The 13,379-nt window shown below is 36.8% G+C and overlaps 1 protein-coding gene across 2 annotated transcripts in view; it reads right to left on the minus strand.

Moving 5' to 3' along the window:
- Window positions 1-13,379, minus strand: part of GALNTL6 (polypeptide N-acetylgalactosaminyltransferase like 6) — a 421,154-nt gene that overhangs the window by 34,166 nt on the left and 373,609 nt on the right. For both annotated transcript variants that reach the window (XM_072334685.1, XM_072334684.1), the window contains 2 exons: window positions 10,614-10,731; window positions 3,380-3,487 (listed from right to left, as the gene is read on the minus strand). In XM_072334685.1, coding sequence (XP_072190786.1) covers window positions 3,380-3,487; window positions 10,614-10,731 — 226 coding nt within the window. The remainder of the gene's footprint in view (window positions 1-3,379; window positions 3,488-10,613; window positions 10,732-13,379) is intronic.

Here is a 13,379-nt window from a genome sequence, read left to right on the forward strand (position 1 = left end):
GCTGTTGGGTTAGCATCCAAATGTGAACTTCAGTGGGAATGCCCTTCCCTTCAGGAAGGCCTAATGCTCTAATGTTCCTGAGTTAAGGCTAAAATGCTGTGTAAAATACCTGTAAACAAAAAAGAATTCTGTGGATATCTTGAAATTCCAAGTTCATCTCTGTATATCCTATTGAAAGCGACTGCTTACTGACAATTTTCTTGTAGCTCTGGCAGAATTATGAGTAGAAAAAATAGCCCCACCCCAACACGAAGCAAAATAAAAAAAATCATTTTCTGGGATACATCTAAAAGAAATTGCTAATTGCATTTTAAGGTCTAACTTCATAGGTAACTCAGTAAAAGAAAATGGCCTAACTGAAATTCTTAAAAAAAATAATAATTAAAAAATAGCAACAGTGAAGAATATCATAAAGCAACTAAAGCAATCCAGTCAAGCAATTGAGAAGTTCTTAATAAACAGGACAACATCTTGTTTAGGGTTTTAAGATTTGAGGCCTTGTTTGCTATACTTTACCTAAAACAAACAGATAAAAGTAGATATTAGTCACTGCAGTGTTGTGCAGATGGTGACTGAACAAATGAATGAATAATTACGTGGTACTTCCACATTATTATGAGGAATCGCTGCTGTCATCTGAATACCCATTTATCTCATTTTATGTGCAATTACCTGTAAATTGGGCCTCTGGCAAGCAGTGACATCCTGAGACAACTCCAGAAAAAAAAATAGTCAGCTTTGTTATCTGCATTTGTTTGAGACTACTGTTGGTCTAGTGTTAAATGTGGAGGTTGGTGGCCATGTCTGTGGTGAGAGAGGCTGAAGATTCATGATCCTTGAGGCCCCTTCCAACCGGGGCCATTCTGTGATTCTGTGAGATGCAATGACACCTGCTATTGTGTGTGGTACATTAATGGTCCTTTACTGATGGGGAAGGCAGAGAACAGTTTTTGACAAGTCTTTCATTTTATACATTAAGTTATCCTCATGACAGATCCTAGCTCTTTAAAATTATATCTAAACTGGCCAAGTATTACATAGCTAGCTGAAACTGCATGCTGAAACTTTCTGCTAAAAGATGTAGACAGGTGAAATTTTAAGAGAAGTGAAGGTAAAATGTTAATCTTAAGCCAGGGAGGTTATGACAAACACAGGCTAAAACAGCCTGAGAAGAGATCCATGTCATGATCTAAGCTCCATCTTCCTAACTTGTCCCTCTGACACTTGCTCTGCTGTTGAGGGACAGGATGAGAAAATCCATGCTTCTTTAACACAGTATCTGCACAACAGAAAGCTCTCCCTTGACTAGTGAAGGGGCTACTGCAATCATTCACACAATCCCAATTAGGCTTCCTATGGCTTATTCCCTTGTGAATTGCACCTCCAACATCCTCCTTTACATAGCAAAACATGGAAAAGGATTTAGCAAAAAGTTTTATGGAAAGTACTGAGAACATTGCAGGGATAATACTTCTGGTTATTTTTTAGTATATAGTATATTAGGCAACATGCCATATCCTTATTTTGGCTAACAGCTCCATTAGGGGCAGTTAATTCAAAACCACTAATGGTCTGTTTCAAATGGACTGATATACAAAAGATGAGTATGTACTTGCTTTTGCTTTTGTGGCTTGAATGAGAGAAAGAGAATATTTTTAGGCTTAAAAGTATACACAACATTATGGTTCAGGGTCCTTTCTTCCTTGGTGAGTTATTAAGATAGCCTCAAACATTCAAATGTACAGAAAATCTTTTACTGTTGGCATCCTTGATAAAATGTATCTTAACAGTCTATTTTGATTTAGAATACTGCACCATAAAACATCCAAGAACCTGAAAATTCATATTTTCTTTCCACGTTAAACAAATGTCATGAATTTACCTATGAAACATCATGATTTAGATTCTAACAACACAGATGAAACTATCTATTTCTTGAATGGAAAGGATAAGATTCATCCTATCATCACAGTACATCTTTTCTCACAAACACAGGGCAGTGTATGGGTAGATATTTAATTTTATATCAGGGATTTGGGGGTGTTAATATTTCTCAAATGTTTTATTAGAATTATGTGAAAATACATCTATGATAGAAAATATAAATACATTACATTAATGTATATATACACATATATACATATGAATAGAAAGAAAGGGAGACTGCAGGCTGTGGCTACCTGTTGTTTGCAAGTATTCACAGTGCCACCATGAAAGGTAGCGTCAAACTTAACTTCACCAGGGGACACCATGAACAAAGCAATTTATATCAACCAATGTAGAAATCTGAAAGAGGATATTTTTGAGAATACACGTAGTTAGGTTAGAGGAAGATCTGGATCTCCCAACTTAATCAATACCCTTGTCACTAACACTACCACAACCACTAACACTGTTACTGTGCCTTGCTATTCACATGGATATTCTTTTAAGACATTTTTTTCTCTCTCTAGGCAGCTGTCAGGCAGAGAGTACAGAAGGCCTCATTCCTGTCTCCAGAGTTATCACAGCCAGCCTTGTTCCATGTTGCTGAAACTAAGAAAATCTTCCCTTCAAAAGAAATTTATTCTTTTATTCTTACCACATTTTCATTATTAAGAATAAAAGGATTCATAAAATATTGTCCTATGGCAATATACAAGATGCAATATTAATGCCATTTTATTTTGGGGAAATAAATAAATAAATAAATAAAGGAATCTTCTAAAATAGAAAAGATTAAACTTAAGCATAAATAAATCTAGAATCTTCCTGGAAGCTACATCTGTGCCCTTTGCCTCCCACCTTTTTGACATTCCGTGAACATTTCCAGAAAGTCACAGAACATTTTCTGTTGAGCAAAAAGCCCCCCATGGATATGGATGGCAAACTTTGAGAAATATCTAGAGGTATTCTAATTTCTCACGTGGCTCCAAGCTGGTAGTATCCCATAACCAGGTTTTATACAATAATTAGACAGTCACTCAAATCATTGTTGCTCAGTTCTTTTCCCTCAGAAAATATTCCTTATGCAAGATTCTGCCTGTTCTGCTGACTGATAAGAAAACGTGCATTCAAATTGGTCCTGCTATGACTGACAACACTGTGCTATTCAAGAAGCATAAGCCTTAGGTTATTCTTAGGTTCTTTTGAATTGGTATGAAACACACTTCTGTGCTGAAATGTCCAACCCTATAATTTTAAGCTTTCATTTTGCTCTTTGCAATTTTATCTCTGCAAGGCAGCATAACTGCAGCAATTGCACATCTCATTTCAGAAAAATAAAGCAACATTCATTTCACATTTTAATGGCTTACTGTTAGGTGTGGAAACTAGTTCACAGGAAATGAAGAAAGTGATTATAAATGAAAATGAAAAACAGCAAAACCCAATTACTCACGCGTGCTAGGCTGGTTCCAGAAGGAACTTTATAAGGGACATATTTCCTGTAGATATGCCCAACTCTAGAGCATGGAACATCGAACATGCCACCTCCACACATCCACACCTGGAAGGGAGACAGAAAGCAAATTAAAGAATAATTCCTGAGGACACGTGGAACAAAACATGTCATTTTAATTCATGGGATATGTGAAAACTACACATTATTCTATACTGTACTCATAGTGGTAGCCTTCTTTGCATGCCCAGTGCTAAGATTAGATAATAAGGTTCTTTGGTTTCAGGCATCTCACCTAACAAAAGCAGTGGATGTTCAAAATAAAAATATAAAGCATTTAATATATCAATGATTCTCCTGAAAAACCAGCAGGATGCTACTAAGTCAGCTGTTTAAAATATACAGGACCAAAATTTCAAAAGAAGTATGAGAGAGTTCAAACAAACCATCAATCAGAAGGAAAAAAAAATCAAAATACCCATCTTTTATATGAAACAGTGAACATAAAGTTCCATTTTTAAGGTGCTCTCAATTTTTAAAGAAAAATAAACAAAGTCAATTTACTTCTGATCAAATTCACGCAGACAAAGAAAGATGAGCACACCCCTTCTTTTTGTTATTAATACATTTAACGCAGAAACAAATGGAGCCATCTAGAGGATATGTTTGATGCATCAGGTTAGAGCAACCAGAACCCCAACAAAATTGATGGGGGCTTCGAGACCTTCACAAGACTAAAACATTTGTGTGCTGAGGGGCAGCAAGTAAGGAAATCTTCACAACATTTCATCCATCATGACTACATTTTACTAAGTACACGGGAGAGTTAGTTTATGTCAGAGGAACGCTGGAAATCAAATGTCATCATCGCTGTCTATGCTGAACCACTAAAATACCAAGGTGGCTATTAGATGACTTACATAGTGTGCTGACAATATTTATAACATTCTGATTTTAAATATGTAGATAAATAATGCACTTTGACTTTGCAAATCAGGGAAATAGAAAACATCAAAAAACACAACCAGAAATCCCCCAAATAGAACATTTTTTTTCAGCAGTCTAAAACCAATCAGGTATAAAAAGCTTAAAATTCATAGTGAAGGGAGTGTATAAACAGGAGAGGGAATGACTGTTTACATGGGTGGATAGTGATAGAACAAGGAGGAGCAGTTTGGAATGAAGACAGAGGAGGTTTAGGTTAGATATTAGGAGGAGGTTTTTCACTCACAGGGTGGTGACACACTGGAACAGGTTGCCCAGAGAGGCTGTGGATGCCCCATCCTGAAGGCATTCAAGGCAAGACTGGATGTGGCTCTGGGCAGCCTGGTCTAGTGGCTGGTTGCGCTGCCCATGGCAGGGGTGTTGAAACTAGATAATCATTATGGTCCTTTTCAACCCAGGCCATTCCATGATTCTGTAATTCTAAAACACTGATATTATTAAAAATATTCCCCAGGCTTGGCAAAAATTGCTGTTCTTGTTCTCTGCAAATATTGTAAGAGAATGACTTTTATTCGACATAAGGGACACTTGTGGTTTCAGGTACTAACCTTAGACTAAAAACAAAAATTCTCCAGCCCCTTCTCACTGTCTAAAACAAAACCACACACAATTGGAGATAGAAAGGGCTTATCCTTGCCTCTTTATGTAGGTGCATGTAAAGGTGTGCTGTGAAACATTTCCATTCATTGGGGTGAGAATTTAGGTCCATATATTAGGTATGGTTTTATCTGTATTTGAAGCATTCTGGAGTGAGATGAAGCAAATTTGTGACCTAGGCACAACAGAACAGATGACTGAATATTTTTTACCAACAACTTACATGCAGTAAGGAATTTATATGGAAGTTGACACACTCCCCATTGAAACAACAGTAACCAGATCCCTAACAAAAGGTATCAGAAAATATGATATGATTATGAATATTTGATGTTTTCTGTGAGGTGTGCAGAGAACAATGTGCATCTGTACTTTTTAACCTTACATTTTGCACCCTGCCTTTCCTGCCTACCAGCTCGCCAGCTGTAGCTGCTGGCCTAATGAAATCGCAGGAAAAAATAAATGATTAATTTCATTCACTTAAAGCAACAGTGAAAATGGACAGGAGTTTGGCCACTTTCGCTGTGCATGACTGCACTAAATCTGTGCGGTCCCGGCTGTGTGGTCGTCAGCTTGTGATGAAATTTTGTAATCTGAACATGCAGATGTTAAGCACTGTGCTATGGGATAATTTGGTGCTTGAGTGTAACTGAAAGCAATTGCCAAAGGTAGCAAGGAGGAATTCAGCCCCTGAGACTGACTGTGCTACTCATGCTGTGAATGGAGAAAGCAGGGGTTTTAGCATGAGGGCTTGAGCTGCAAAGCAATTTAGAAAGCTATGGGCCATTTGGGTATTGGCCCTTGTAGTCTGTCAGCTGGTAGCCCTGACATCCAGCTGAGACCCGGTAATTGTTTGATGCGTTATAGCAGACTGCTGGACAAACCCAAGTACGCTAGTGGGAGAGAATAAGGAAGGCTTGAAACTGGCAGAAGAGGGGGAAGAGCCTGCACTTGTCCTGCAGATCCAGAGACCCCACTGCACATTGGATACAGTTGTGAGTTACTCAGGAACTTAACAGCTCCCAGCAGTCTGTCCTTCCAGGGCAAGGAGTGTCATGCTGCTGCTTCTGGTGCATGACAGCATGTCAGATGGGCAGACATGCTGTGCAGACTGGCGGCAAAGGATTATACAGGCAGCTGTACTGGATATCACTGTGCCAAATGGAAACACACATGTTGATGGAATTAAGCATGAGCACAGTTCTGGGGTTGGAAATGGAGACCCAAAGAAACGCCCTACATCTGGGCCAGAATAACTCATTACAGCCCAGAGCAGCCTTGCTACGCCACGCTGACATGACCTTTTGTTTTTTGTAAAACATACATCTTAAAGAAAACACTGAAATCCTCAAATCCTTACCCGCCTAAGCGCATGTCACCTACCTCACAACGCTCATAAACATACTAAAAGTTTTAAACACAAGAATGTTAAATGCCAATCATTTAAAAATACATCATTCACCTTTCTGTCAATACTTCATTCGGACAATACTTCCTTTGGGATCTTTTGGTGGAAATCTCTGTGGCTGCCTTAAAATCAACCAATGCACTGATGAAAATGCAGGTATATATTGACTGTTCATTGCAGTTTTTTTTTTTGTTTGTTTGTTTGTTTTTAAATTAAAACATTATTTTGAAGGCTAGACAAGACACTGAAGTTATTAAGCAAGGTTTCTAAGTCATTGAAGAGGAGACAGCATAGAAGTAGTCTCAGAGGGAGGTCAGCCACAGAACGAATGTAACAAAAAAGCAACAAGAATGTAGTATAAAGTAGTATATATACGTATACGTAGGCCAATATTAATTTAACTTGGACAATGGAGATGAGAGCTGAGGTAGACATACACTGCATTGAGTATCAGTAAAAAAACAAACAAACAAAAAAAAAGAGAATAAAAAAAGAAAAGTAGAAAAACATTCAGAAAAAAACCCCATCAGGTATGCTGAGGCAATAACAAGTGGGAGGAAATAACACTTTGTGTTGGCTTATATTTGATAGACATAAAACTTGAAAATGCTGTGCTGCACCTGAGGTGCTCTGTGTAGGGTAATTGAAATGAATCTTGGGCTGCCTTGAAGGAAATTTAGCAGCTGTTCCTGTTTATCTTTCAGCTTCAGAATGGTTTTAAAGGCATTTTTTATATTTTCCTGGGAAGATCAATTCTGGCAACCTTGTCTTTAAAATGTGCATTTTTATGTCACCTGCATTGAATATAGGAAATAGGAGAATGGCTTCTGTGTTAAATACTGCAGTTTTCAGTGTAGCATGAAAGGAATTCAGGTGGTGTGGGACATTTGGCGAAATGATATCATAATACTGATGCCTCTGTTTATCTAAGAAGCAAGCAATGAAACTCTCAAGATTGCTAATGCCTCCTCCTTACAGAAGCAATGAATCTGTTCTGTGTCTGTGGTACAAAAAACAAAGATGAAACCAAAACAATGCAATTTCAGCTTGGAAAGATCAAAAGAAGAGTAGTTTATGTGTCAGCTATATACTAAATCACAATTTGTCTTTATATAGCTCTTTCCCAGAGAATGTTGCAAAACACTTTATGGGGATGGTTGAAAGCAAGAGGCAAGAATTAATGCAAAGCTTTAAAAGAGATGAAGTTGTGGTTGTGTGGCTTAGGTCCTGACTGCAGCTTAGGTACTGTCACAACATTTTTCTGGTACCATTATACAGCTACTGTAGGACTTTGGGTGAATCACTCTCTTTTCATACGACTTCATCCTTATAACAAATGCTGCTTGCCCTCTCCCTTTTTGCCTTACCTATCTGTCTAGCTTGAGAGACTATCTGTAAAATGTAAATACAGTACACAAGAGAACGAGATTCCAATCCATATGCTAAGCTGTAATCATAATTACTGCAGTAAGAGACTCATGATATTGGAGAAGTGGAGGATGCATTGCTGGGAACAAGAACGTAAACATATAGCAAATTAAGTAAAAGATTGAGGAGGGACTGAATGGGTTTTGGATCAGGCTTCAAAACTAATTGAGAAATATACTGCTGCTGCTGAGAGTTAGTAACAAGACAGACAATGGTAAGAGACACTGAAAGTATTGGAAAAGAACCCACAAAACGGTAAACTGGTGGAAGAGGAATATAAAGTATGTCACGCAAAGCTGTCAGCTTGGTGCTCTGAGCACTGAGCAAGAAACAGTCTAGAACCAGCAGAAATGTACCACCACAGGGAGGCTGAAAAAGGTATAGAAAATAAGAATACAAAACACTGTGGGATGTTGCAGACATTCTTCCTGAAATATAAGCCTAGAGACGAGATTTGGCAGCAGTAGAAAAGAAGAAGGAAGAATACTTTATTGTGAACTTTTCAATGTAACAAGGATTGCTTCTTTTTGCAGCTTTTAATGAAAAAACCATGTTTTCACAGAATACTTAAGACCTAATTGAATTGAAATGACTGGGAACTGATGTTTATAGATATTCTTGAGAGAGTTATTGCAGCAGTATGCTCCAAATATTTATTTGCCAAACAAGATAGCATTAACACTAGATATGTTGTAGATGCAAAGCACCCATGACACAATACCTCCTCAAACCATAGCTGTGGCTGTCCTAAGGAACTCTAAGATGTATTTTCCTATGAACTCAAGTAAAGGTCTCACACAGGTTGGACATTTGTTTTCTTCACTGACTTTATGAATAACAGAGATGGCAAGTCCATCAATCTCTCAAGTTTATAAATAGAATAGTAAATTAAACTGAATAATTTGTTGTCACTTAAAAATGTTTCAAGAGGACTGAATTTATAGCTCTTGATGTAGAAACTGTTGAAGCAGCAGCCCAAGCTGATACTGGTGATTCAGATACAATTAAAAAGTCTGTCCAGTTTCTCTCTCCTGCCCCCTTGATTTCTTCTTCCATTTTTCTGTCATTCCAAACAAAACAAGTCTTTTTTTCTGAAACTTGTGTAGGTTGAGTTCTTCCAGTAAAAAGCTGTTTCTATTAGGCAATCCTTTTCCTTCTTCTTTTTTAATACCAATAAAAAATACAGGGACTCTAAGGTTAGCGTGTACTAATGAGATGATTCAGAAGATATGACTGAAATGAGACCCAGTGTGACACAGCTGGCTATAGAAAAAATCTATTGCTTGAGCAAAACATGCTGGGGTAATCTAGTATGTCAGTTTCTAGTGCTGTTACCATGGTTTCTATACAAAGACTGGACTGCATTACAATTATATTCTTTGTTATGACAAATAAAAAGAATATATGGAATAGAATAATAAAATCTTAGGTGACCTGTTAGAAACTCTTGTTACAGCTGCAAGTGACTACGTCTTTACATTTGACTTTGAAATGACTTATGTGGATAGAATGTAAACTGATATATTCTAAAGATGATTTCTAACTACTGGGTTTCCCTTGCCTTCATATATATATATATATATATATATATATACACATACATATATATATATATAAAATTTTTATTTATTTATTTATTTATTTATTTTTGCTGTGGTGTTAAAATGATTTAGAGAAAGAGGAGAGTAGTTCAGTTAATACAAACCATTTTTCTAGTTTTGATAACTCCCATAATAAAGACAGTCTGGCAGTCCAGTGTAGGATCACACTGTATGTTTCATTCAATAGAATGGCTCTAGTTCTGTTGTTTTAATCACTGCTGAAATTCAGATGGAGCAGTATGTACAATATTAGTCATGGTTGACATACTAAATTTATTTACTGAGCTTTACACTGTAGGAGTTTGGAAGTAGGATGGAAAGATCCTGAAGCTAAATGTGAATTCTGATCAAAAATCCAAACTTTATCCATACATGTTTGACTCAATTCATTTATATAATTGATTTCTATTAGCTAACAGAAAACCTTTGCATAAGTTAGAGTTCTTAATTTTGAGTAAACTGGAACAAAAGAAAATGCATTTTCAAAATTATACATTTAGTCCTTGTTAAACTAACGGAAATACCTATCTGACATGCAAAAGGTAACAAGATTTTCAACTCAGCATATAAAAGCTAAACAACTGATTTGAATACACGTGTCCACATAAAGGATGTAAGATTGCCGGTTGTATGTAACCTCAGCACTTTGAAACTCTCTGCCATTACAATTTTATCATTTAATTATCAAATTATTATTATAAATGCAATTAAAAAAAAATCAAGCAATTTTGAAAACCTGGTCTGCCAATAACAGCTCATAAGAACTCAGGTGATCTAGTGATTGTGTTGAAAAGGGTTCTCCTTCCTATGACTTTCTCCTTCTCTTTCCATGAGCTGCCCCTATGGAGGCCTACCCTCAACATAATGGAGTTCAGTAGATGGAAGGTAAGTAGAGAAGACTTGATACAAAGGACAAAGTAAAGCTTCATGATGGTGGTAAGCTGCCAGACATTTGGAGAAAACTGCACTCAGTGATTTCTGTATAGTTTTTTGGAGCATACATTTATGGCATAGTTCTGTTTGAAATCTGAGGAAATTCCTAAAGAAAAAGAACTGTACTAAATTCTTTGTAGTTAAAACACAAAATCGAGTATCAGTGAACTTAGCAGGATCACAATGCATTCAGAAATGAAAATGCAGAGGCATAAAACCTAACAAGTAAAGAAGTATTACATAAGGTGACATGATGACTTACCTTAAAGGAGATTTCATACTGCTCTCCTCCCCATATTTCTAATCCTGGATCGTAGCCTCCCAGCTCCCAAAACCACTTCCGGTTAACAGCAAATAGACCTCCAGCCATCACAGGAGACCTGAAGAGTGAGTGAAACAAACAGTGAATGACAGGAATCATCATGCTGAGCTTGAAAAATGGAAAAGATTGGCAACATACATGGGAAAACAATAATGAAGATATTAGGACTGTGCGTGTGCATGTGAATGCTGGTGCATTCATAGTTAACTTTACTGAAACATTTGCCTTTATTGACCTTTACTGAGAAGCAGACAATGTGATAGAAATAGCGATGTAAGGCATGGTAGACAGCCTTCTAAAAATTCCCTTTCTATAAACAAATTCTATTCATCATTAAATAGACCCATCTAACAGTGAAAGAAAGAGACTTTGCAAATGTGTTTAATGAAGTCCTTGTACAAAATGTGAAGCAACTCACATTTGAATGTGAGCAAAACTCCTTAATTCATTTTAATCTCACAGGTGCGGGCTAGAAAAAGACAAAAGTAGATAGCTACAGAGCTACTGCTGGGAGTTAAACATCTGCTTTTCCACAGGAGCATCTGATACTCCTAAAATTTGCCTCACAGTGGTACTTTACCACCATTCTATGAATAAACATTTGGAACTCACTTGAATTACTTTAACTAATCCTTTTCCACTAATCCACTTTTCCATTTGTTTCTAATAAAGTAAATACATTGATAGCTCTTGGGATTTTGATGTTGTTCACCGATTCCTTGAACAGGTAGGTATACAAACAGATCTACACTGAATAGAAAGGAGGTAACAGACTGAAGAAAGTTCAATCCAACTATTCCACCAATTTGTGTCAACACATGCCTTGGAAGTTTTAGAGCAAAGCGATGAAAGGAACACATTTCTACCAATGGGTCGCCAGGGAGTGGAAAGCTTCTGGTGGATCTTCCTCATCAGAGAATACACATGAAACTGGATATTATGCTACGTGTAGCACTACAGCCCCTGATGGATAATTATCTTACCTGAAGACATTTTCTTTCTGAATTATAATTGGTGGTTTGTTAGTGGCAGTGGAGGCAGATAGTACAATCCCTGAAGAACTGACTGGCAAATGAAAATTCCATTATTTGCTACTGATTTAGGATTTGGTAGTAAGATAGAGCAGGTAAGTATTTCACTAAGATAGATGTTTACTAACAGGGTATCAAGTTAATGGAATAATGTTCTGCCATATTTTCTCTGCCTTATCACTTTTTATAATGCTATCTTTTATCCAAGACAAAACAGCAAACAGACAGCTGGGTGGCTTCTGCCACTATTGGGATGACAGAGAATCCCCACAAGCATGAACGTCATAGAACGATCCTCTCATCCACATTCATAGTGGTGAAAAACATTACACATATTTCACCTTTCATTTCCAATATGCAATCCTAGACGTATTTTTATATATATATAAAACTCTTATCTTACATCTTTTATTGAACTATTCGTTCTTATGACTGGTGACTTCAGTTTTTAAGAGATTAATTGTGTTTTCCTTTAGAGATGATGTTTTTAAAAGCACACAGTAGCTTCGTGAAACAAAGCTGAAATAGTCTAACTGGCAAGGTCATGCTCTGTAACACAGACAGTATGTTAATATATTTCACTTTTATTGACATCACATATCTCAAATATTGACTGTTCTTTTCACTTATGAATAAATTCAATTGACTTTCTATAAGAAATCTTCCCCTGGGGATTCTGACTACAACAATACATTTTCCATTTCTACCAACACATATCTAGTTACAAGGTAGTCTTTGTGATTCCAGGTTCTAAATAATCAAAACAAAATGTCCTTTTATAAAGATGAACTTGCATGGTAAATACTAAAACATTAATCTTTATAGGCAGAAGAAATGAAGTCCCAGAAATCACTGGGGAAATGCAGGTTTTCTCTAATTCTCTTAGATTTATTAACTTCCCTGAGCAATTTTTCTTGACACAGTGAATGGCTTACGGAAATGGCAGCCCTCTCAGGTGAATCAGACAGAAGACATAAAAAACCCAGAGACTTCAAATAGCAAGACAATTCACAGATACTTACAAATATTTTAAAACTAATCTATAGATTTTTCACAGGTAACACCGAGTAAAGAAACGCCTTGTTTTTATGTGATAGTTCATGAAAGTTCTAAAACTTTACTGCAGTTAGTAAAACAACCAAACAAGGGACTGGAACAGCAGCAAACTCATATTTCTTGCATTCACTTAACAAATAATAATAAAATAAATCAAATTGTGTTGTGCTATCCATTGTTATTCACAGTATGTTCTGACATTTGTTAGTTTGCAGGAAAAGTCATGGAGAAGACAAAACAGGATGGGTTCCTGGTTTTCAGTGGAAAGGGATGAGCAGTAAGCTGTGTGGACCTGACCACTTGGCACAGGATATGTATTCTGCTCTGCAACACAAGCAGCTACTGCCAAACAGGGCTTAAATCGTCTCCAAAATAGAAAGACAGGATTCCAGTACTGCAGTCTTGACTGATATGGAAAGACCTTATGTAGTCAGTAGGACTACTCACAAAGATGATAACTGCACTGAGCCTGAAAGAGAATTACTGTCTTGTTCAATGGCTTTCATATTTGAGTAGAAATGTCAAGTACAAAGCTATGCTTGTAGAAGACATTTTTCATGAAACATCCTACTCAGCCACTTAAATAATAAGACTTTAGCTACTGTAGCATAATATTATG

This window comes from Excalfactoria chinensis, chromosome 4, assembly GCF_039878825.1.
Source record: "Excalfactoria chinensis isolate bCotChi1 chromosome 4, bCotChi1.hap2, whole genome shotgun sequence".
NCBI lineage: Eukaryota > Metazoa > Chordata > Aves > Galliformes > Phasianidae > Excalfactoria > Excalfactoria chinensis.